This window comes from Poecilia reticulata, linkage group LG7 (genome assembly GCF_000633615.1).
Source record: "Poecilia reticulata strain Guanapo linkage group LG7, Guppy_female_1.0+MT, whole genome shotgun sequence".
In the NCBI taxonomy this organism is placed as follows: domain Eukaryota; kingdom Metazoa; phylum Chordata; class Actinopteri; order Cyprinodontiformes; family Poeciliidae; genus Poecilia; species Poecilia reticulata.
This window is the reverse complement of record NC_024337.1, coordinates 19,188,236-19,213,877: the sequence shown is the minus strand read 5'-3', so window position 1 is coordinate 19,213,877 and position 25,642 is coordinate 19,188,236. Positions and strand designations below refer to the sequence as shown.

Here is a 25,642-nt window from a genome sequence, read left to right as displayed (position 1 = left end):
GAAAAGATCAGAATTGGCTAGTTTAGTTCAGATTGCCATGAAAATGTCAGATTTGGGTGGCAGTTTGGTCTCCATATTGGCTCATTTGGATAGAGTTTCTTAGTTTTCCTCCCTTTGTGTTAATTAGTTTCTCTGCAATCCTTTTGTCTTATTCAGTCTATCCCTCAAAGCTCGTTTTTGTTAGATTTTTTCCTATTGTTCATTTGTGTATGGGTTCAGATACAGCTCTGCTCCTCTATTAACTATCCTGCCTTCCCCCAGTTCCCTGCTTAGGTTCTCTCCAGCTGTTCTGCATTCTGATTATTGTACTCACCTGGATTCCATGCAACAATCACTTCTCCACAGTATTTTAGCTTTTTGATTTCATTGACTCACTGCTGAACTCTTCCAATATTCTGTCGCTCCTATGCATTGGTATTCGTGATCAGTAAGTTAACACTTTCATCATTAAATCAATTTTTTCCACTACACTCTGTCTGCCCTTATCTTTGCCTTTGAGGCGACACCAAAGCATAACACTGTGACACATCAGATGTATTTAAATAAGTGGTTTAAGCTTGCCTCTTCACAATTTTGCAAGTGAATATGTTCAGTCCTGAAAAAGCAACAATAGTTTAATGTGAGATGATGTCCCTGTACCAGCTTCCATAAGTTAAAAAAACTGCCTGTGTCAAATTACTTGGAAAATTGGTTTGAATTTTTACAAATGAATTTTGCTCCATGGCGTTCGAGAAAAACATAAGGCACCTGTTTCACCTAAAGTAATTCAGTCAAAACGCTAAACATTCCTGCCAGCCATTATCACAGATTCCGCTTCCAAAATTTTCCGAACTGCAAATGTACATTTCCATAAGATCTGGTGGCCGCAGCAGGACTCAGTAAGATGCTCAGCATACCAGGGTAATATGTACTGACTTTGCTTGTCTGACCTCAGTGCATAAACACACTGTTCTTGACAACTGCCCAAGCTCCCAGGTGATCTTTTCAATATTCTGCAGTGTACATGCTGTGGATTTATATGAACAGGAAGTGTGGAGGGCAGCCAGTGTGTAGAAAACCTTGTATCATCACCTCACTCAAGTCAGGTATATAGATTTATACTGAAAGGTCTTGGCAGTAAACATTTACGGTGCAGCATTCATGAGGGAAATTACTGAAGAACCACTGCTTCACTCAGGCTGATTTTGAAACCATTTTAATATATGGTGTACGAATCTACAACACATATATATATATATATATATATATATATATATATTAAACTTGTTTAAGCTATTTCAAATCACATCACTGTTTACTTATTAGTTGAAAGGATGAATATTTGACCTTCCAACAATACAGCCACCGTGATATGAAAAATGCATTAGATTTCTTTCTGAGAATTAGCATTATATTCACAGGATAGAATGGTAATATATTTTGGTTCTTTGACTCTGCAAACACAGCACAGGTCTGTAGCATGTGAAAAGAGTGGCCATATGGACAGCTCAGCCAATCAGAGACTAACTTGTAGGAACATGCTAAGTTAAACAGGAAATTGAAAACCATACTACAGTGCACTATAGTTTGAAGAAGATAAAATCTTCTGTCAGATGTAAGAGTCAAATTATGTGACTAAAATTTGAGCCCTAAAGCTAGATTAAGATAATATTATTTTTGTCCAGGACAGCTAAAAATACATATTTGATTTTACAGTAAATGGATAAAAGTAATATACTACAACTATGTTATATTGCTATTTCAAGCAGATTTTTATTTTAGCCTTAGCTTGCACATTATTTGAATTTGTATGCTTGTAAATGCCAAATCAGTAAACTCCTGATCCTCTGTTTTATGCAGATAACAACAAGGCCTGTGCATTATGTTCAGGCGAAACACGGATACCCAACAGTTCAATTATATGCATGAGCGCATTACTCTGCAGACGTAAATACAAGACAGAAGTTGCTGCTTCTGCTGCTCTTTGAATGCGTTCTAGGTAGAAACAAGGGTAAGCTTAATTAATAGAAAAACTTGATGTACTCTCTTGTTGTTGCTTTTTTTGCAATGTCTTGCAAAATCCATCCATCCATTTTCTTTACACCCTTGTCCCTTAGTGGGGTCAGGAGGGTTGCTGGTGCCCATCTCCAGCTAATGTTTCGGGCGAAAGGCGGGGTCACCCTGGACAGGTCACCAGTCTGTCGCAGAGCAACACAGAGACACACAACATGCACAGACCCACTCACACCTAGGGGCAATTTAGACAGACCAATTAACCTGACAGTCATCTTTTTGGACTGTGGGAGGAAACTGGAGTACCCAGAGAAAACCCACGCATGCACAGGGAGAACATGCAAACTCTATGCAGAAAGACCGGGGCCGGGAATCGAACCCAGAACCTTCTTGCTGCAAGGCAACAGCTCTACCAACTGCGCCACCGTGCAGCCCGTCTTGCAATATAATAATGTAAACAGAAGAGTATTGTTTTGCTTAATAAAATACTCAAACTGTAATCAGCTGTTACTCCTAAAAATATCGCTTTTTTATGCCTAGAAAAAAAAATATAGAGAAAAAATAAATAAATTACAGGTTTTCATGTAGATACTGTACTCTAAACTCTTTGACCACACATATTTGGCAAACCTGATCCTTGGAACTCTTTAGCCTGCAAATGACCAACTGATCTAGTGGCCTGAGTTCTACACTTAGTCATGCTTCAGTGAAATATGCTTGCAGCATTTTCTCACTGGCCAAGAATTTTAATTTACTCAAGCTGCTGGGGGTTTTGGCCTTTTCAAGAAACATACCATTGTTTCTAATTTACATTGTCACTTGTATTAACCGATACATATTTTACGATGCCCCAGTTTCACCTTCCGTGATAAATGATGTAACGCTGCAAATGTTCATCTTTTGGGAAAGCCCTGTTTCTTCGAATATGAATTTATTATCCGGATGATTTCTTACATTTATACTTATGTTATTATACATAAATCTTCTACACTTGTGGAGCATTTCACTTTTTTTTTCCTCCCCTCTTGCTCAATGACCGCTGGAGACGGCCACCAGTTAAAAAGAAAAGTTGGTTTAGACAGTGGATGGATGGACTTTCTTCCTCTACCAAATGTTCCTTGACCAATTTGAGCATATAAAACTTTAGCTGTGGATTTTGACGAAATATTGTAGTGCATTTCAGGATATTAGATTAAGAAAGTAACAGTAGGCAGAAAAGTCACATATGTGAAAAATGAGCCACATAAGCGATACATCAAGTTTTTCCCTTTTTACTCTTGAAGCACTGAGCTTATCTATAATATTTTGAAGGTAATACTTTATTTATTAATAATTCAACACAAAATATCATTCAACTTTGAAGTGTAATGTAAAGCTGAAACCAGGAACCTGTCATAAAAATACATAACCTTTTTTTTTTATTTGACTGCCAGGGATTAATGCAGAGTGAACATTTTCCTGTACAAGGTGTCCTGGTCTAACAAGAGAAAAAATTATCTGTGATGAATTATTTACTCCAGTATAATCTGTATAATGTATTAATAGCTTCTAGACTATTTTACAATATATTTATAAGAACCACTGTTAGAAATAAAACTTTAAACCTCTGATGAAATGTAACATCTTCATTAAGAGTGGAAAGGTTTTACCCTTTCCTGCTTGCAAGATTTAAAATTTTCAAAAACTTGGTCAAGCTTTAGAGCACAGACTTGCATACATAAAAGCAAACACTCTTAAGGGGGGATATACATCTTCTGTCATAAACCTTGAATTGTTTAAAGGTTTGTGCATCGTTTGATTGTCTTTGCAGCATAAATCAGATTTCTTGACAAATACAGAGCTTCTACTAGGAATTAGTTCTGATCAGATTAACACTGCTGCTGTTCTTTAAAGAGAGATTTTCTCAAAACTGCTTTGAGCTTCCACAGTTAGCTGATATTGCATCATCAAAAGTTCAACAATGAATGAAAATAAGGTATTAGAATTAATTAAATACTAGAAGCAATGATGTTGTTAAAGATAAACCATTACCAGAATAAGAAACAGAAAAAAATATACATAACCAAAGACATTTTTTTTTCGTTTTCACATTTAACTTGATTAAGGAAGGGAAGGAAAAGTATTTAAATAAACCTATTGAATAAACCCATGTGGAAGAGCAGTGGTTAATAGGAGAATTAAGATGATAATTGAAAACTTGCTTGACGAGTAATGCATTTCCAAAGCGTTAAAACAACTCAAGCCATGATTAATATACACCTGTCATAACTAATTACATTAATAGTGAAGAATGATTAGGCCAGTCTGACGATGTCTTCCTCTCCACTCATGCCACTCTGTCAAGCTCTGCACTGATGATTAATAGATTCAAGGTGGCACATGGCCTGATGGAGATAAACAAAGAGAGATCAGATAAACAACAGAAGAGCACCTCTGTCATCTCACACTCCTGATAATACAGTATTTGTAGCTAGAGTTTATGACTTCATTTAAACCATGAATCAGTCTTTTACAAGCAGGCTTACATGATATCATAAAACATGGCCATGGGCTTTAACTGGACAGCACAAACATATTAAGAGACATAAAGTGTTTCTGCGTAAAAGTGTGTGGGTCCAAGTGGCTGACAACCCACACCAAGAAAGGCTCTGAAGGAAGATCACTTTGAATGTGTACAGTGGTATTCCTGATTGATGTGTTGCAAAAAAAGCATGCAATTATTTTAGCATGCAATTCAATGTCAGTCTCAACATAAAACAGCAGGGAAAATGGTTTTACAATTGAGTAATCAGACTTCTTGAAGGGTTATAATTTGCTTGATTTTTACACATCTAGTAACTATTGTTTAGTTCACAGAACATCCATTGATATTCAGGTCCAATTTTGATCTAAATGTTTTCCTTTTATTTAAAAAAAGAGTCCAGCTTTGTTTTTTGGCTTAGCAAAGAAAACAGCATGAAAGTCATCATTTATTTGTAATAAGTGTTATGTTTTTTTTGTTGTTGTTGATGTTTTTCTCTTAAGATCACGAGCGGATTGGAAAAGATTCATCCTACGAACAGGAGGGGAAGGTCCAATTCGTTATAGATGCTGTATATGCCATGGCTCATGCTCTCCATAATATGCACAAAGACCTCTGTCCTGGAAAAGTTGGCCTCTGCCCCAAAATGGACAGCATCAATGGCACGCTACTTCTCAAGTATATCCGCAATGTCAACTTTACAGGTATGTATGTCTGCTACCTCTAACARGTTAAATTTAAAACTGCATACACAACGTTTACTATAAGCTACTGCCTTGTGCTATATGTGTAAGTTAGACCAAAATATTATTAGACATATAAGGTTTTTTAACAAAGCCCATTTTTGTTTGTTGGCATCTGAGCCATCCCRCGTGTCCCATTTTTKAACTTTTCTGTGCACACAAGATGCATACTCAGGGGTTTTATAAGGATCCACTGGTCTTCACTGACTGTAAATTATTCCCAACAAGCATAAAGGCAAAGATCTGTAAGAATCTTAGCAATCACCAGAAGAAGAGCATGTTTTATCATAGCTGATGATAAGCAGAAACTTTGCTTTGTGAGATTTTCCTGCCTTATCTTGTCACCATGGAATTGCTCACGCAAGTGATTTCTGACTTCAAGGGCSCTGGCAGCKGAGTTCAAATTGTACAGAAATGAGAATGGGAAGACACTTAACTGACAGCTATTCATCTATTAAGGCTGGAGCTGAATGCTACAGATGACAAAGAACTTGAGGTTTCATACGTATCAAAATATGCAATAAAAAGAACTACCTTTTGTAGGGTACGACACCTGCTACATACAGTATTTTGACACAAAAGCTGTAGGGGGATTTCTGTCTGATCTGCAGTAATTTTTGTCAGCCAGTCTGTATTCAACCTTGGTGATAACCAACAATTGTACTAAGCTATAAGTGGTGCTAGTCTCAAGTAGTTTCATTAATGCGCTGGGCTTTAAAGCAGATCCTGGCATCAGGATATTTTGGAATAGACCCATAACTTTGTGAGTGGAAGAATGYTTGCWGGCAGATTGGTGTTGYATTTAGCTCGATTCAAGAACAAAGACATTGCAAGTCTTTTTCTGGTGGGTGACTCTTACTTGCAAATAGCCCATCCTATTATCCAAGGGGAGAATATTACTGGAAGAGATCAAGGGCGTAACAACTGTGCCGCTTAGTTTCCATGCACATCATATTCTGTGCTTTCTCATTCAAGCATCTGGGCAACCCCTTCAGCAGTTGGCTAAAGAGAAAGWGCTTTGCCGTGACAACAAGCCACCCTCCATCATTTCCAAAAAAGAGAAGCCCAAAATATGTGTATTCCAAGATAAAAARAGGCCTTTGTGAACGTGCCCAGAGTCATTTTCATAGCTTCATGGATTAATATTCAGCAAAAGAGACCAAAAGGTGATATTTAAAGGGTGGCACTCGAWTCAACAAGATTAGCAACAGGTCATATGCAAAACATGGTAATGTTTACATCTGTGTTGGTATCTGCTGTCACGTGTTAAGCTAATGTCAGTTGAGCAAAGGGTCATKTGATCAAGCAGAAGGGAAAACARATGCTTTGTCATTTCTTTAAATTTGCTCTTCAGTCACTAATGATTACATAGTGATGGGCACATTCATCTCTATAAACATTACAGAGAGGGACCTCTGGATGACGGGCAGAGATACATGACCTAAAGTACATGATAAAAATACTGGAAATTATATTGGAAATGTACAGATATTGGGTCTGGTAAAACAATTCTAGTCCCGTTTAGTTTCAAGAACCATTGTCTGCCGCCTGGTAAGGAACAAATTCCACAGTCTTTGCAGGTGGTAAGCTAAAAARAATTATGTTTTGCATTAGAAATTCCAAATATAACTTTGAGAAAAYAAGCCTTACTTCTTTTGAAGACATGCTGTTTTTGGCTTCATAAAAAAAATCTACTTTCCATACAAACAAATGAGATATKTAAACAATATCATCTGATCTAACTCTACATGGTAGCATTTCTTCAGCCACAGCAGCTCATTGCAGTTACACACAGCAGTCGTGTAGGAAATTGGACCAGCAATCTGTTCAATCAGCAAGACAGCTGACAATAGAGTTTGATAAGAGAGACRTCCAACTGGCTGTCCAACAGCCAGATTGTTGATTGTTCATGCAGTTAATCAAATGGTGCAACTATTCTCAAACTGGAATTTCAATAATACTTATCAAAAAAAAAAAAGTTTCCAGTCTAGCATTTTTCTCAACTTCTTTGTTTGATCTAACAAAATATTTGCCAAACTGTTGTCATTTACTAGAAACAAGATCTGGTAGATTATTTTGGTTGTTTGCTACYGCAACAAATTGGCTGAATTCTGTACAACTAACTAACTACAGTATATTAAGGCATCCAAAGTTCCAAATGAGCATCAGAATAAAAAATAAATTCTATTTCCATCCTTTTAAAGGCTATATTGGTGTCGCCAAACAGCCTRATGGGCTGGTTTGAGCATTTCAGAAAATGGAGCTACTGAAATGCTCAGACAATTATCTCTTTGAATTAAAAAGATAGAAGAAAACATTTGCAGTTYATGGCAGTTGTATGGATTAAAATTTCTTGTTGATGTCTTAGATCGGACTAGACTGTGCAGAGTGTTTTAAGATTCTGTAACAAGTAACAGTAGGTAAAACAATACTTGTAAAACCAAGTTATGCAGATCATCATGTATGTTTGCACAACCTTTGAAGGAAATTGACTTTGAAAATGTCATAATGTGAAGTACCAGGACTCGAAGGCAAGCAACAACTACAGACACCAAACTAAGTTTAACAGATTTATTGTATAATGGGGGGAAGGATGGAGAGGTGTAGACCAGCGGCAGCAGGGGGGAACCAGGCCAGAGGAGGAACTGAGGAATGGGTGAGTAGTTAGACANTTCTGGGAAGCCACTCCTATTTAAGGCCCTTGCTGATTGGAGATGATGAGCACCAGCTGGATCCCATCAGCCTGCCACCCTGAGAAAGTAGAGAAAACACTCCCCTGCAGAACCCAACAGAAAAGAGAAGGCAAAAGCGGGTGCCTTTCCTATTGGGAAGAACAGGAAATTGAGGCTGCAATATGCAGAGACTCTTTAAAATTGAACAAAAGTTGAAAAATAGTTGCCTTCTGTGATAAGTCGTACCTTTAGGTGCGACTTATCACCTAAGATGGTCAGATGGTCACAAGTTAGTGTAAGCAGGATTTTTTAGAAAATGGATCCATCCTGACTTTTAGTTAAGGCACCTGGTGATTTAATGACATACAGAAGATTTTCTCTGGACACTTTTCACCCCTTAGGATCAATTGAGAATAAAAGCTCCTGAACATGTCATTTTCTTTATGACGACCTTTATGTGTACCTCATCTTCTGATTGCTATTTCCATCAGGATATTGTACAATATCCCAAAGCTCAAATCATCTGAAACTTGTTCCCTTAGCATCTCACCTGGTGCTTTTGAGGTGCTTTGTTTTACAAAGTTGGAACAGAGAAGTAAGGTAAGAATAGGTCTAAATAATAAAATAATTTTAGCTTATATAGAGGCTGTTTACTGTTTGCTTTATATGTTTTGAACCCAAGTGGAAATTGACAGGAAAGTTTAAAGCACTGAAAAAGGTTTTACTGTTAAGTGAATATACCTTGTCTAATGGCTCCAGAGTGAGTTTATTAGTATAGAAGTAGGTCAGATTTGTCTGTGCAAAATAAAATCATTGTTGAGTTCAACAGTCTTAATCATGTTTTCAACAAGAGAAGTCAACTCTCAAATCTATAACATTGTGTGGTAGACAAGTGTCATATATTTTAAGGTTTAKATCTTTATGAATGACCAATTTTGTGATGGCATGGTAAATCMCTGGAAGACTGGACGACAACAATAAAACCAGTGTGTTTTTACAACACAGGGTAAGAAAATAAAGGCCTCACATTGGTGATGATCTGCCTCATGAACTTTGCTTTTTAAAGCCTTCAAGGAYGTGAAGCAAGAATGTAGGATTCTTTGCAGACTATGACTACATATCCAGCAAACTGGTTCATCCAGCATCACAAGGATTTTAATCCAAGATGTTGAAAGATGCTGAAAGAGATTACTCAAAGATTTRAAGTGAGGCATTTTGCAACACCAACATAAAAGAACGAATTTTCATGTTAAAGAAGTAAAAACACAATTTATATGTTTAGAACTGCAACTTGAGGAGTTACCTTGACTTTTTGTTCATTCTTATTTAGTTAGATATTTTTAGTTGCTCTATGCAAGCTCTGGAAAGGTTATTTCTTGAAGACTGTAACACCTCCCTGAGTCTTCAACCTAGCATCCATTTGGGTATCTCCCCAGATGACTCATCTCCTCCATCCCTCCCTCCTTCCCTCCATCCAATCATCCATCCCTTTGATTGCTTCCTTTATTAAATCTTTAAATTCATATCTTTGTGGTGGAGTCACTGCAAGTAAAGTTTCCAGTGTTAAAGTGGAAAGTTGCTTGATGTAAAAAGTTGCCAAAGATTTAGTAATAACGTTTCTCAGTTGGAGACACTGGCCTTGGATGGGTTCACTTAAAAGAAAAGGAAAATATATTTTTTCAGTTTCTGACTGGACAGTCAGTTCTGGTCACCAGATGACTTTATGGTGCACCTCTGCTATTTTCAGTTTATCAGAAAGTCTTGGAATCCAGCAACTTTGCTGAGGTTGTAATTTGATCTGACATAGGGATTTCTTTTGTCCACTTGTCAAAATGGAAAAGGCAGTAGACCATGGCATTTGCATCKGATGTATGTTGACGTTATTGAGTCAGGAAGATAAACTACCTATGAAACCTTTCTCACTAGAGTCAAATAAATACAAAGTGTTAAACAACTGTAAYTGTAACATATAGGGCTGGAGAGTAACCCAGGTCCAGCTTCCAACCACACAAAGTGAAGAAGATTACAAGGAAATAAATTAATCTTTACAATTCAAAATTTAAAAAGGCATATTGGAGTCACCACATCTCCATAACAGACATTCATGTTAGGTAATCTTTACCAAGGGTGCTGTTTTTCACCTGCTGGRGTATTTCYCATCCCAACATTAATATGTTTTGACATTCYTCTCTACATATCGTTGTGCACATAGCTCCGCTGGTACAACAACAGTCTAGCTAATCAAGATTTTCTGTTAAATCGAAGCTGTGACCTGATTATTAAACAAAGAATTTGTTTACATTTACTCGCTGAACGTTCAAACAGCAGTGTCTTCCTGCGAGGCTGCAAGCAATCAATTAAGGCAATCAAGTCTAAAGAAACAAACATCAATTCCCTTTTATTGCTCAGATTGGTAAGACACTTCATAGTAATAGTGACTTCCTGCTGTTGGCTTAGACATGCCCAGACTGCAACAGGATGACACTAATGCAATTAAGAACCTGAGGATTTTGATGGACGAGAGTGAATGCAAGGGCTGCAGAGGCTGGCTTGCATGTTTCAAACCTGAACTCTCAGATGCAAACAACAATCAAAAAGCTGTACTGTGGCCTTTACAARGGAACAATGTACTCAAATTCTCTATTTWCAAACAAAAGGGAATCACAGTCATGAATACTTATAAAATGTCATAAAGCTGTGCATAAATATCATCAAATTAGTAAAGGTCCATATGTAAATATTGTTTTCTTCGGTGTTGCTTTTGAACATCAAAAAGCAACATTGGAGAACTGAGTATTGGGAGACCAAAAATGTATTCCTGCAWGGTAACTGAGGACATGTTACCTTGTCCTCAGTTACCTATTATAACTTGTTTCAGTATTTTTGATAAGTTTTAATAACAGAGAATTGAAGGGAATGAAAAGAATAGGTAAATAAATGGACTAGAGATGCTGTTAATGATGCGTTTATGATTGGATCTTTTCTCTAAATGCAGTGAATCCTCCGTCTCCCACAACACAATTTTATAACAAATTGTGAAGCTCAAGAGGGGACTATCAATTGCTTTAGAAWCCGAAAGCAGATRCATGAGAGAGTTCTYAAAGCGGTAATGAAAATCAGTACTGTCATTCGTTAGTACTGTGTAGGGACCTTGTAAATAACATGCAATGGGGCAACAAGCAGAGCGAATAGAGGGAAGTGACATGGGAACCTAAAGAGACAAGCTCTGGCTCTTCTCAAAAGACCACAACATAATACCTGTCAGCATCTGTTTTGTTCTCATTAGTAAAAGCATACTGGAAGCTTCAGGAGGTCTTGTTGCAACTTCTTTTTTTTATTTCAAGGCTGTTTGAGAAGAAAATTATGAGTTTTAAATATGTTACTCAACACTGAAGTTCACCACTTGTTTCAACAAAACATTTTCTTTGTTCTTTCATTGTTTAGGAATTGCTGGCACCCCTGTGGTCTTCAATGTGAATGGAGACGCTCCTGGTCGCTATGAAATCTACCAATACCAGATCAGCAGCAACAACACAGGATACAAGATCATTGGGCACTGGACAGATCAGCTCCACCTCAATGTATGGACTATTCTTTTGTATTTTACTGTATTGTGTAAACAGATACTCCTCTTAGTATCTTGTGGCAATACTAATTGCATCTACATCAATGGTTGGTGAGATTTAGAAATCAAAATATGAAATATGAACTTGAGGTTGCATTAAGCCTCCCCTTATCAACACTTAATCATCAATATAGCCCTTGTAATATTTTCATGTTTAGAGAACAAACATTTTTGTAAGTTTTCATAACTTTARGCMATAATCATCAAAATTAACAGGAATAGAATTACTTTGTGTAAATTACCTCTGTAGTTCTGTTTTTGATAGCCCCTTGGAGTTGGTAAAATAAATATTTTCAATATTATTCTTATTTATTAACTTGTCCCTATAAGTATACTGAGGTTTAAAATATGGCAAAGAAAGAGGTTGGGAAATGCAGGAGTGGTTTGTTGAATGAAATAAGTTGTCGAATCAAAAGTAAGGACCTTTCTTGTACTATAAATCCTCTCTCATTTTTTCAGACTGATGAGATGCAATGGCCAGGTGCAACTCAAGAAGTCCCGTCCTCCATCTGCAGCCAGCCCTGCCGCCCTGGGCAGCGCAAGAAGACAGTGAAGGGGATCCCATGTTGTTGGCACTGTGAGAGTTGTGATGGGTATCAGTATCAGGCAGACACTTACACCTGCAAGATGTGCCGATTTGATTTGCGGCCCAATGAGAACCACACCGGATGTGTTCCTATTCCCATTGTCAAGCTGGAGTGGAGCTCTCCTTGGGCAGTCATTCCTGTCCTGATCGCATTGCTGGGCATCATAGCCACTTTGCTAGTGGTTGCTACGTTCGTTCGCTACAATGACACGCCCATTGTGAAGGCATCAGGTCGAGAACTGAGCTATGTCCTGTTGACGGGCATCTTTTTGTGTTATGCCACGACTTTCCTCATGATCTCCACCCCGGATGTCTTTGTATGCTCACTGCGCAGGATTTTTCTTGGGCTGGGGATGAGTATAAGCTATGCAGCGCTGCTAACCAAGACAAATCGGATCTACAGGATTTTTGAGCAGGGCAAGATGTCTGTCAGTGCTCCTCGATTCATCTCTCCAGCCTCTCAGTTAGTCATCACGTTCAGCTTGATATCGGTGCAGCTTCTCGGGGTGTGCATCTGGTTCGGGGTCGATCCTTCACAAGCCATCATCGACTACGAGGACCAGCGTACAGCCAATCCTGAAATGTCCAGAGGCGTACTAAAGTGTGACATATCAGATCTGTCTCTCATCTGTCTGCTGGGCTATAGCATGCTTCTGATGGTCACCTGCACAGTTTATGCAATCAAAACGAGAGGAGTTCCCGAGACATTCAACGAGGCCAAGCCCATTGGCTTCACCATGTACACCACCTGCATTGTTTGGCTGGCCTTCATCCCCATCTTTTTTGGAACTTCACAGTCAACAGAAAAGGTAAAATGTTTAAATCAAATTCAGCAAAAACCCAAATAAATAGCAACGTTTGCACAATTTATAGAGTAGTTTTGTCTGTACAAAACTGCACGTTTTTGAAATTAGAACAAATCAGTAAATGCAGTTGTAGATGTTGTATGGAAGTTTTTCATTTGGACTCCTCTTATGTTTCCATTGCACCTGATTGTGATAAAAATGCCTGCTTAAATTATGTTTTTGTGTAAGATCAGCCTCTTGTGTTTGTGAATGTCGCCACCATTTATCACAAGCTGATAGGCTGTGAGCTCCACTGAGGGGATTACAAGGCTTTTAGAGCCGGATTGTCAGGATGATTCATTCACCTCGAATTTCCTTGGATATGATTTCTTTACTTGTGTTTCCATAAATATTCACTGAGTGGGAAAACAGAGTCAGCAATCAACTTATATTCTTGCAAACAGCCGTAGATGTTGTGAAATTGGACAGAACYGCTGTAGCTGTTGATTGTTGTTGTCAGCTAAAAGTGAATCATAAATTATCTCTTACAAGTGCTAATTCTGAGGTTGTGAAACACAGATGTACACTAGAAAGCACGGAGAAGAGAAGTAAAATTCAATAGTAGCAGAACCTTTAGAATGAACTGTGCAAAGCAACAAACCTAATAGCAACCATTAGATTGTCTATTGTGTAAATATGTGCAATTTACCAAAGAAAACACACATTGTACAAACAGTCCCTGTTTGCCACATCTTTTGAACTTTTACACATTTTGTAATGCTCCACCATAACCTGACATTTTAAAATACATCAACAAAAATAATGCATAATTGTGAAATGGAAAAGAAACCGGATGCAATGTTTTATTTTTTTATATTCTGCCTCTTTGTACCCAGTGCCTTGTGGAACCACATTTTTTTGTAATTACAGATAAAAGATTTTAACCTTTCGTACACATCTGACGACTGGGCTTGTAAACCATTTTTCTTTACAATATAGCTCAAGCTCAGTCCTCTTTTAGGTCAGTGAACATGAAATCTTGCCAGAGATTCTCTGTTGGATTTAGGCCTGGGCTTTGACTCAGCTACTAAAACATGACTATTCTACTGCAGCTCTGGCTGTACTCTATATATTGTGCAGTTGTACAGACAGAAGGTAATGCTCACCCCCTGTTTCAAGTCTCTCACAAGCTTTCTTCTAGGTTTGCCTAGGAACAGTTTTCCTGACCTCTCACCATGAAAGTCTCCACACTGCATATTGCTGCCATTACCATATTTCAGTGTTGTGCTATGTGCAATTTACAACTTCATTTCTACACTACACATACCTAAAGATAGCTAGCAACAGCTTGGAGCTGCACAGCATCACTAAAACATGTAATTTAATACTTTTGTTGAATATTATGATGCCAGAATAAGTTACAATCAATAAACGTTTTCCTCATTCTTCTCTTGGTTGTCCATTATAAGAATGTTCCTTCACCTTAGCTTCTCAGCCCCCAAGCACACATATGAAATACTTTGTGTGCTTATTGTTGTAATGAGACAAAATCAGTTCAAATAGGTATAAATGCTTGCAAGTCCCAGTTTTATGGCATGGCCAGATCATGAGAATTTGCTTTGAATAAATGACTGCATTCAACAAAATTTCCAACTTATAAGGTCTAGTCCAGCAATATGTTGTTTGTTCCTATAAGTAAGCAAAAGGTTGTTTTTTCCCCAAAAAATGTTCAATTTATTGAATTTTTTTTTTACCCCTGAAAATATTTATTTTCTGGAAATGTTAGGTATGAGAAATACTTCGAATTTTAAAGTTTGCAAGGTTCACTGAATCCTATTTCCTGTCAATATGCTTTGCTCGTGGGATATTCTTGGTGCAAATAGAACTGCTCTCTAAACCTGGAATGCCACAAAGAAGCCCTAGAATTTCATATTGGTTTCTGCTCTCAGCTCTTTACCTTCAATGTCCCAGTGGAGCAGATTGACCATCATTTGAGGGTGTCCAGAAAGATTTATGTCAGTAGGTCCTATGAAAGTGGACAAGGGTCTTGGCTCCCTTCAGAGAGTGACTTCACTCTGTACTCCAGAGGGCTGGCAATATTGTTCTGAATTCACCCCGGGGCAAGAGTAATCTTCTTGGGAGATTACAACACTCGCCCTCTATCACCAAAAAATGCTCATGTGCTGTTTGCAGTATGATGGAATACGTGGATTTATCGCTTCCATCTCCATGTATCATCTGAAGGGTTTTTTTCCAAAACGACATGAACTTTGGGGTCTTAATTTTTGCTGGGCTTCAGCCAAGATTCAAATTTTCCTCAAAGATATTAAAAGTCATAGCTCGCTATTTAGATTTGCTCTTGCACTTCATGGGAATGATTTTGCATATCTAATAAAATTAAATATGTTATCCCAATATTTTTGGTTGCTAAAGTAAAGCTACATCAGTTGACAATCAAAACATCAAGACATCTGTGACGTTCAGTATAGAATGATGTAATAAAATGGAAATAAACAAAACAATTAAATAAACATTGTGCATAGCTAAATAATGCAATCAACTTATAACTAAAGACAAATCCAATTTCTTGCTAAAATCCAATCCATGACCTTGTGGAATTGTTTTGCAAATGACTGAAATAAAAAGAAAACATATCAGCTGATTAACACGCGCACAAATTCTGTTCCACGTTTGACCTTTAGATTTAAAATCTTAAAGCTGGACTTGAATAAAAATACTGTGGTTAATGACAGCCTTTGCAGAGTCAAGGCATCCTCGTCAAACCCAGTCCACATAGAATAACATATGTTAGACTTGAATATACAGATCATTATTAACTGTTCCTATGTGGTCTGAAATCCCTCTTAGCTATTTCTGTGTCAAATAATTTGTTTCTGATGTCTCTAATTGCAATGACATACAGAACCCTTGGCTTTTTTTTCTTTGAAAAATGTCTCTCAGCTGTGTTTCCATTGCTTTGTGTTCATTGACATTAGAGAGGAAGTAATGCAAGAGGAGGCAAGTCCCTTGTCCATTTCTTCCTATTTTTCTAAAGAGATATACTAAAGGAACTGTGAGCCACCTCGGCATATTTCTGAGGAAATTATATAATTGTTCAAGAGTAAAAAATCAGCAGTTTTAGGTCAAATAGGAAATCAAATTATTTGCTATTTGCTAAAATCCAAACTTATATTAGAGACATTTTAAAAATCTTTATTTATATTCAGAAGTGCACAAGCATTTTCCCAGTATTTAGTTAAATTGCCCTGAAAAACTGAAGACTGTTGCTGAAGGTTCCTCAACTGGTGGCCCATTCCTTCTCGTGGATCTGGTGTAATAGTGTCAGTCTTACAGGTTGCCTTGATGATCCACACATCTATTAGTTCTGTCCTCTAATTTTCTCTCAGATTAAAATCAGGGCTTTGTGATAGCCACTCCAAAATATTTATTTTCTTGTCCGTAAGCCACTTTATGACTAAATTTCTATGGTATTGTCAAGCTAATTTTGTGTTTTGGCAAAAACTACTTGAAGCCCAACGTTTTAACTCACTGCTGTTTAAGATGTTGCTTCATATTTTCATCCCATTTATTTTGTGCAGTGCACCAGTCCCTCCAGCAGTGAGAGACCTGCACATAATAATATTTCAGTGTTGGTACTTAATAGCTTGGCTGGTATTCTCAGATTTAAAATCTTCACCTTTTATTCCTTTCAAATGTAATAATGGTTATTATGGCCAACCATTTTATTTTGCTTTATTTTAAAGTTCTTCATCCCTATGTGCATTTGCAAATGATATTCTGGGTTTTTATCTTACTAAGTCTGCTTCTGAGAAAACTCATAAAAAATTTAAAAAATCAGTAGAAGAAAAAAGGTAATGCAACTTGACTTTATGTAATTTACATAAATATTGGCTTTTATCTGTACATACATATCATTTGTACTATAGATGTGGAATGTCTGCACCAATAGAAGCTGATTACTATAAAAATGTTTTACTATTTCTCCCAACTGTGCAAGATTAGATAATTTTCGAACCTCTAAAACTACATTCTCATCTAATATATTTTTTCTCCTCTTTCTTTCACTTTCACAACACAGATGTATATCCAGACAACAACTCTGACAATCTCTGTCAGCCTCAGTGCATCGGTTTCCCTGGGAATGCTCTACATGCCGAAGGTCTATGTGGTTCTCTTTCATCCAGAGCAGAATGTGCCCAAGCGCAAGCGCAGCCTGAAGGCCGTGGTCACTGCAGCCACCATGTCGAACAAGTTCAACCCCAAAGGAGGCCTGAGGCCAAATGGAGAGGCCAAGTCTGAACTCTGTGAAAGTCTGGAAACACAAGGTTTGTAGAACACGCCATTGTTGGAATGTAGAGATGGAAAATGCAAATGTTGGTATAAAAACCTGATTCCAAGCTGTAACATGTCAGGCACAACTATAGCTGTTAAATTAGTCACACCCCTTGGACCTTTTCGCATTTTTGTTTTCACCTACAAAACAGTACAGAACAAAGTGGAAGTGAAGTGGAAGTAAAGTGATAAATACTGAAAGTAAAAATCTAAAAAGTGTGGTATGTGTTTTCATTTAGCCCCCGTACTCCAGTAACCCTATGTAAAATCCAGGGACACTAATTACTTTCACTCACACTTGATAACTTGTTAGAATGTGTTTATTCTAATCTCACTAAAAACACTCTGTTCTGTGAGGTAGAAAGTGGCCTGACTACTTTGAGTGACGCACTCCACAATCCTGTCTTGAATGAAAGAGTAGCAAGACAAAAGCAAAACACTGTGTGAAGGAAAACGAACAATGCGCATCCCCATGAACACTGTTATTATGGTAAAACATGGAAGCGGCTGCATAACACTGTAGGGTTTATCTSTAGCAGGGACAAGGAAGCTGGTTAATGGATGGAGCTAAATACAGACCAGTCATGAAGGAAACCCATTAGAGACTGTAAAACACTTGATACTGGAGCRGATCTTCATCCCCTTACAGTACAAAATTAAACACACAGTCAAAGTTAGCATTTAATAGCAAATGAATGGGTCAGTGCAAGTCAGACTACATCTGTCACTAAATGCTCTTATTCCAGTGTGACTCAGCTTGGTCTATTTTTGCTAAATGTCTAACACATATGCAAAGCTAGAGAAATGTCAAAAAAGACTCCCAGGTGTAATTGCAGTAAATGGTTGTTCAACAAAGTATTGACTTACAGGGGCTGAATATAAAAGCAAGACACTTTTCAGATTTTCACTTGAGGAGTACTTGTTTTTCGTCTTCCTTAAAAYATTCTCTCTATTACTCTTGATTATTTACTTGATCAGCTTGAAATCCTGGCAAATTTTCCAGTAAAAGGTGGACTCTTATTAGCTCAGAAATTACTTGAGAATTTGAAAGCGTGAGATTTGGCACGCAATATAAATTTTTTTTTACATAGTTACAAATTCGCGTTGTGGGAGAAGATCTTTTTAGTCACTAAGACGGTGTGTATGAGTAGCAGTCTCGGTGTGGGGACAGGCTTAAATCCAATCACGCTCCCACATTTGGTCTGACGACTGAGGGTTCAGATTTTTTGCTTCGACAAGCTGAATTGTACATAGTGATGTGTTTTAGGATGACCAAGCCTGCGCCCACACTTGCATGCCTAGTTTCTTGTATGTCTGAGAACAGAGCTGTTCCATCTTATCCAATTATAGAGCCCATTTGCTGGCGAGGACTCTCACCCCCCACATCTGAACTGTGAATCTAACAACTGCTCTTTGTGCTTATGTGTCAGACTGTATTGAGGGAGGGGAGCCTGGTGAGGGACTTTAGACTCCCAGGTAATGAGATTAGTTAATGATCTTGCCCTTTTATTATTTTGTTGCCACTTTTCTTCTGTTAATTTCTTCAAATGTTCAACACCTGTGAAACACTTGCTTGCTGCTGCACTGTGTTGAATGAGTGTTGGCTAATATGGAGCATCCTGGATGACTCAAGCCAGCAATCACACTCCCTAATACAGCAGTGAAAATAAATATTGAACACGCAAAARTCTTTCTCATTTAATATCTTTCTAATGAGGTTATTGGCATGATGTGCTCACCAGATGTTGGTAACAACCTAAGTAGTTCACACATATGKAGAAATCAACCAAAATGGATCGGGGAATCTCTTCGAGGGCTTCTTTCTTAAAGACGATTCTCCTTTGACCTTTTAAGTCTCTGTGGGAAATCGTGTGATGTGCTTTGCAATACAAGGTTACTAAAGTCGTAAGAGGGCTCTTTGTGTTCACCTATGTTGAGTTATTTCTTCGGTGTAACCTGGGCAATATTGCAAAGACTAAATTAGCTGATTGAGCAAAATTGCTTTCTAAATTTTGACAGATTCCAACTGTTTTCTTGGCTTTCTATTCATTTTTGCTCCTCCTTTTCCTCATGTTTTCAATACGTTATTACTTGTACCTTTTAAATTTATTACATCTAATTCATGGAATATGTTTTCCATTTCTCAATATATGTAGCGTACATGAGTTGTTACCAACATATGGTCTGAATTTAACTTCAATAGCCATGTTAGAAAATGTTCTACAGATTTTTTACAAAAAGAAAGTGTTGATGTGCTTAAAACTTATTTTCTCCACTGTATGTGAGCAACACACATGAGCATGAAAGGAAAGTATCACCCCCTTCCTAAATGAACGACCTAAGTCATTATTTTGCCAAGTGTGTGTGTGTGTGCGTGTGTGTGTGTGTTTTCTTTACATAAAAAAAAAAAACTTTTGGAAAGAAAGAGGTGGTGATTTTTTATTTTTTATTTTTGCCAAATTTACTTTTGGCAAAAAATGACTCAGGCCATTGTTTTAGGAAGGTGACAATATGTGTATGATGTTTAAAAAGACCACTCAGCATGGTAAAGCCAGTGAATGCAGGAAGATGACACCACTTTCCCTAAAAGCACAAGACAAGCGACAGTCATGTGTCCCCCTGTAATTTGTTTCTCTGCTGACAAAAGAGGAATTTGTGGTAATGAGACAACAACAACAATAAGAGTGAACAAGAGAAGACAGATGGGTCTGCCAGGTTCAATTCTTTCTGGACCATCTATTCTTTATCTTGGCCTTGCAGCACATAAATATTCAAATAAGGTTCATTTATCAATGCTTCTCCAGAATGAGATGCTTTGGATGAAGTGGCGAGAATACCGCCTTCCATTCCCACGCCAAACACGGCTCTGACAAAAATACAGAAGTGTTTGCTATTAAAAATCATTCCGTCATTTTTTTTTTTTGTCCACCCTGGCTCTCAGCTGTTCCCTGATTCTGATTTTCCCCTCTGACATATTCAATCAGCCAAGGCTGTTGTGGACAGATTGGTTGTATGATTACCACCACTGAGCATGCTCACTGAGGGATGCTTATTTAAAAAAACTAAAAAAACAAAATGACACATCCACTGACACTTGCACATAGACCAGATGCGGTTAAACATGACACCTGACGAGGTTCAGGATGTACAGCAGATTTGTGTTTTGTAAAGTTTGGTTAATTCAAAGGATTCATCATTTTCCAGATAATTATTTTATTCTACAGCTGTAACAACACTCCGAGAAATAAGAAGTAGTAAGGGCTTTTATCAGCTTATAATGTTCGGTATCCAATATAACAATTCCTCTGAGCTTGTAGTAATTTAACTTTTCAAATGACCAATTCACTGACTTTTGCATGCTTTGCTTGGTGCACACAGAACTCACAGGTCCTTTGCATGTAGTGAAAGACTGGCACTAGAATGACTGCTGCATTTAATGCTACTGCTGTGATATGCTGATTGCCCCCTTATAATGCATTTATGATACAGTTGGATAATTACAAAAACAGAAAGCTGATTTTGTGAATTATGCAAACTGTTGCATATACACTGAAATTGCTTTTGGCATATCTAACGGGTTTATTTTGTCTTTTTACAACATTTTAATATTTGTATAAGCAGGGAAGATGCATTGTGGGTTAAAATTGGATTTACAACAGTGTCCAGGGACAAAACGGCACAACAACAAAACACACAAAGCAAAAATTAACACCCTCAAAAATATTATTCGACAATATACATAAATTAATCACATTGAATTCTTTTTTTTAATTCCCTAATATTATAAAAGCTTATTGCCACAGATATATTGTTAAAATACACGTGGAAGTTTGCACAGAAAAAAATTGACAGCAATTCTAAGGTTGTAACTGATGTGAAGCAAATCTGTTTTTTCACAGTTTCTTGAGAARAGCATAAATCATTTTTGACGTGCTATTTTCATTGAAATGTACATAAAACCACCTACACAGTTCAGTTCAGTCCTGACATTTCCTAAAAGGGACCAACTTCTAGGTTAAAGGTCAATGTAAATCTGCTAGTGCTATATAAGCAGCTTTGGTCTGAACTGCAGGATTTGCAGGAAACTAGACAGCTAGACAAACAAAGCAATGTGTTTTTGTAAAATTTATATTTTTGCACACAGCATAACAGAAACAGGATTTTTTTTTTTAAATTACAAATAAGATACTTGTTTACCTGTTTCTAATATCAAAACCTAATTATTGCAATGTGCATTTCATTTTGGTGCTTTGGGCTCTAAGGTCTGTTTACATAACATGCTGGAAAAGAAAAAAAGAAAAAAAATACTAAATCCTGTGCAGCATTACCAATTCAAACATTTCCATTTTAATGCTCAGCGCTGATGGGAAGTTTTTACGAAAATGCTGTTTTACATCAACACCCGTGTTATCAGAATTAGTTCCACCTGTGCTTGGTTAATGAAGTCATCTATAAATAGAGCCTTGCATCAATCTGTGTTCCCACGATGTGGATTTTTAAAGATTACACTCCCACGCCTATTTGAGGCTCGCCCATTTCATTTCAATTTTAACCCTCTGCTCTTTCTTCTCACCCTCGTTTGCAGTGCTTGCCTCAAAGCAGACATACATAAGTTACAGCAATCATGCCATCTAAGACGGAGACAAATTCTGAGAGAGGAGCAAAGGCCTGCAGGGGGAGGAATCACCTGTTTTTTAAGGGATCACTGGAATTTTGATGGAGAACTTTGATGCTGCTGCTGCAAAACAAAGGACTGGGAAAGAATCAAGGAAATTACTCACTCAAAAAAGGATGCCATATTTTTCTAGGGAATAAGGCTTGAATGCCAGATTAATATTAAACCAGTATATTGCAGAAATGAGATGGAAGACGTAAGAGAGCTTAAACAGAGAGGGATTCTCCTTCTCCGGCTCTTTTTGAGACATGAGAGAGCTGATTATTGATGTTTTTGAATCGCGCTGAGAAGAACACCTGGAGTTTGTAGTATGTTTTTGTTTTTTYYTYYKGRRKKKWWWRSMMMRRAAAMMWYMRKTYYYYTTWARGSYKRAMCMWKKYMWTTTTKSMAAAWWARRRKWWTYYKKTKGGGGTTTTTTTYYYYYYTTTTTTTTTTTTTTTTTTACTCAAACGCAGTTGAYAAGATGAACCATTATAGAAACGTAATATTTTCCGTTACAGTAGAGTTAAAAGCTGCAGTTCTCTTCATACTGTACATGCCTTACTACAGCACACTCAGTATTCCTTCATGAACTAACCACATGTGAAAGACGTGAAAATAAAGCAGCGGGTCAGCCCAGTTGTCTGGTAAAACGTTCATAGTGACAATGACGACATCGTCACACTCATCTTGGGAAACCTCCTGTACAGTCCCAGAGCATGCTAATGGGAACATCCCGTGTACCGTGCTGTGTTTTCAGTGTCTTTGGAATGCAACATTGTCACATTTGTCATTCACGGTGAAGATGTCATTTTGAGCCGTTGCCTGTTCGGCAACCCTCTGCTGGACAAGAGAGCAATCATACACAAAATGAGGCACAACTGCATTGCAATCTGATTTTTTTTATTTTTAACATCAGTCTCCACTCCATACATGTCAGCAGACTTGATATTGCATATTTTCAGCATAAACGAAATGGTCCTTATTTATCTTGCACTGACAGAACCTGTAGGAAAGACAAGGAGTTATCTGATTGTTCAGATTTTACCTCAGCCAACACTCATTGTTTTTGACAGAACCGGGTTATTAGGATGGAGTCTGTTTCTCTTTGTGTTTCTTCCAATGTTGAAGACGCAGTGCAGAATTTTGCCCTGCGTTTAGAAATAAATATTAATTCACTCTTATCTCAGTRAAGCAGAAATAGTACATTATAGACAGCTAACAGTATTTGCACCTAAATGCAGGGTTTAACAAAATGGTTGTTTTGCAGTGATAAGAAACCTCAACATATCAGTGTTTTGCACATGTTTTAAAATGTAAACCTAACGATGGGTAATAAGCAGGAGACTGAATACACAGGGCAGCATTAAATAGTTTGCAGTTTTTGTTTTGTCACATAACATTTTGCCCTCTTTCTCGTTTTTGATGTCATCTGTGATCAGYGAGGTCTTCATTAGCATTTCTAGAGGCAAGTATGGTTTACATAAGCTAGAGTAATTGAGATCTTTCATCCAGAAAAATGAGAATGTTAAAGTAGACTAGTAAAGAAGTTGGCGATGGACAATTTTCCTTTCAGCTGGTTCAGGTTGTTGATACAGAAAACAAACTGGCTCAGTTTTTCATAGCCTCCTTTTCTTAAACTAAAGATGAACCAGGATGAGGAAAACGTCCTTTCTTCAAGCACAATCTTGCTGCTTGCAAAAGTTTACATACGCATAGAACCTTTCCAAATTGTATCATGTTATCATGAATTTCATGTGATAGTTTTAAACCAACAGAAAATAAGTGCATATTTGTTAAAAGAATAAACATTAAATGTGATTTTCTAATTATTTTTTACAAACACAAAATATAGTCAATGCCTTTAAGAACTGTGGGTCTTCTTCTGCCATGTGTCGCCACCAGCTGTGCACATCTTGTATGTAAAGACACTGAATATTTTTGGCAAAATGCAGAACTTCAAGTTTAGTTGTATTTCATGGAAAGTGTCTGAACATAAATATTCAGCTCTGAAGAATCTCTGTCCCAGTTCCAAGTCTTTTGCAGGTTTTGTCTTCCATGTTTTGTCTTGCATTGAGCTCCATTTTCCTTCCCCTTCGTTGATCTCCTTATGAAAAGCATCCCCATAGCGTGACGCTACAATCACTGTTTCACGGTGGATATCGTGAGATACGTAGATCAGAAAGTTCACATGTGTGTGCTAAAACGCAATAACACGCAAAGGGAATCAATTTAATAATTAGATCACTGGTGAAGACACTTGCTTCACAATATTCTATTTAAGGATGTCAGAAAAAAAAGCAGCTCATTGTAAATGTAAAAAATTAAGTAAAGGAAAAAGGCAGATTCCCCTAATTAAATGTCACTCTTAGTTGCCATCTGTGACTTACACTCAAACAGGGATTCTTGTAAGAATGAGAACAGCAAGGAGACGTATGTGATGAGGTTGGTGCCCTTTCAGTATGATCTGCTCTAACTAGACAGAGAGTGACTATCTGGCTATGCGAGTCTTATCACTGACGGTTGTCACAGAAGGTCTGGAACCAGCATTTCTGGCTCGGCATTATAACTCTTTAATTGGGATGACCTAACCTTCAGCGTAGAGAAACTGTCCGTCTTTATCTCTAGTCCCTCCCAAAGATCCGGCTGGGTGAAAATACAACGAATCTCCCAAAAGTCCAACCAACAACTGCAAGAGAAAATACACTTCTGTTTGAGGTTATACAAACAATTAAAGAAAAAAAATGTCTAAATTTCATCTAACACTCGTCTGAATTTAACTGAGCAAATAGGTCTGAGCTTTTAGTTTGGATAGTTACTGCATGGACAACTGTCTTACAGTAACAAGTTGTTTCATTCCAGCTGATGTAATGAGAAGCTTCTCATTTCTAAAAACAACCATGTGGAAAGACGTCCTGTGGAAAGTCTATATAATATCAAAGGAAATTACAGAAGCTAATAAGATTAGATTGAGTATTGTCTAACACATTATAAAAAAAATCCTGGAGGGATGTTGGCGAACCGTTGACTTTGAGGATGAAACGTGGTCAGAAAAACAAAAAAAAGCTGAATGTTTAATTGGTGATCACAAACACTTGGTAACATCCAATCGAAGACGAATAGTTGAACTCGGGGGAGTAGTAGTGAAAGTAAGAGCATTTCCACAACCGTAATGTGAAGGAAACCCAAGGGGACAGAACAGATGCAGGGCAATAAAAAAAAAAAACACTAGTGACTAACTGAGAAAAATGCCACACTTTGCAAAGTAGGATAAAAATGATCAGATTAATCCAGATTTGCCATTTTCCAGTAATGGGCACATCAGGGTAAGAAGAGAGGCAGATGAAGTGATGCGCCTCTCATGCTTGGTGTTTACTATACAGGTTTGTGGGGGTGTACAAGTGCTAAAATCTGGGGTTGATGTTGTTGGTTGGTTCAGGTTTGGTACCATAATGTTCAGGTTTGGTACCATAATGAGGTTGGATGACTATTTGAATATGCTGTATGATCAGGTTATTCCATCAATAGATTGTTTCTTCCCTGGTGACACTGGAACATTCCAAGATGACGATGCCAAGATTCATCAGGCTGAAACTGTGAATGAATGGTTTAGGGAGCATCAGAGATGATTTTTACACATAGACCCGCCTCCACCAAGACCAAACCTCAACACCATTGAGAATCTGTGACATTCTGGAGAAGGCTTTGCAC

At 37.6% G+C, this 25,642-nt stretch overlaps 1 protein-coding gene across 3 annotated transcripts in view; it reads left to right on the top strand.

The window, feature by feature from the left end:
* Positions 1 to 22,271, top strand: part of LOC103467650 (metabotropic glutamate receptor 4-like) — a 173,726-nt gene extending 151,455 nt beyond the window's left edge. For 2 of the 3 annotated variants that reach the window (XM_008414224.2, XM_008414226.2), the window contains 5 exons: positions 5,017 to 5,217; positions 11,373 to 11,509; positions 12,013 to 12,948; positions 17,024 to 17,270; positions 21,863 to 22,271. In XM_008414224.2, coding sequence (XP_008412446.1) covers positions 5,017 to 5,217; positions 11,373 to 11,509; positions 12,013 to 12,948; positions 17,024 to 17,270; positions 21,863 to 21,912 — 1,571 coding nt within the window. In that variant the 3' untranslated portion in view covers positions 21,913 to 22,271. Of the gene's footprint in view, positions 1 to 5,016; positions 5,218 to 11,372; positions 11,510 to 12,012; positions 12,949 to 17,023; positions 17,271 to 18,707; positions 18,754 to 21,862 lie in introns of all 3 variants that reach the window. The other variant, XM_008414225.2, reaches the window with a different exon arrangement.
* Positions 22,272 to 25,642: the final 3,371 nt, after the last annotated feature.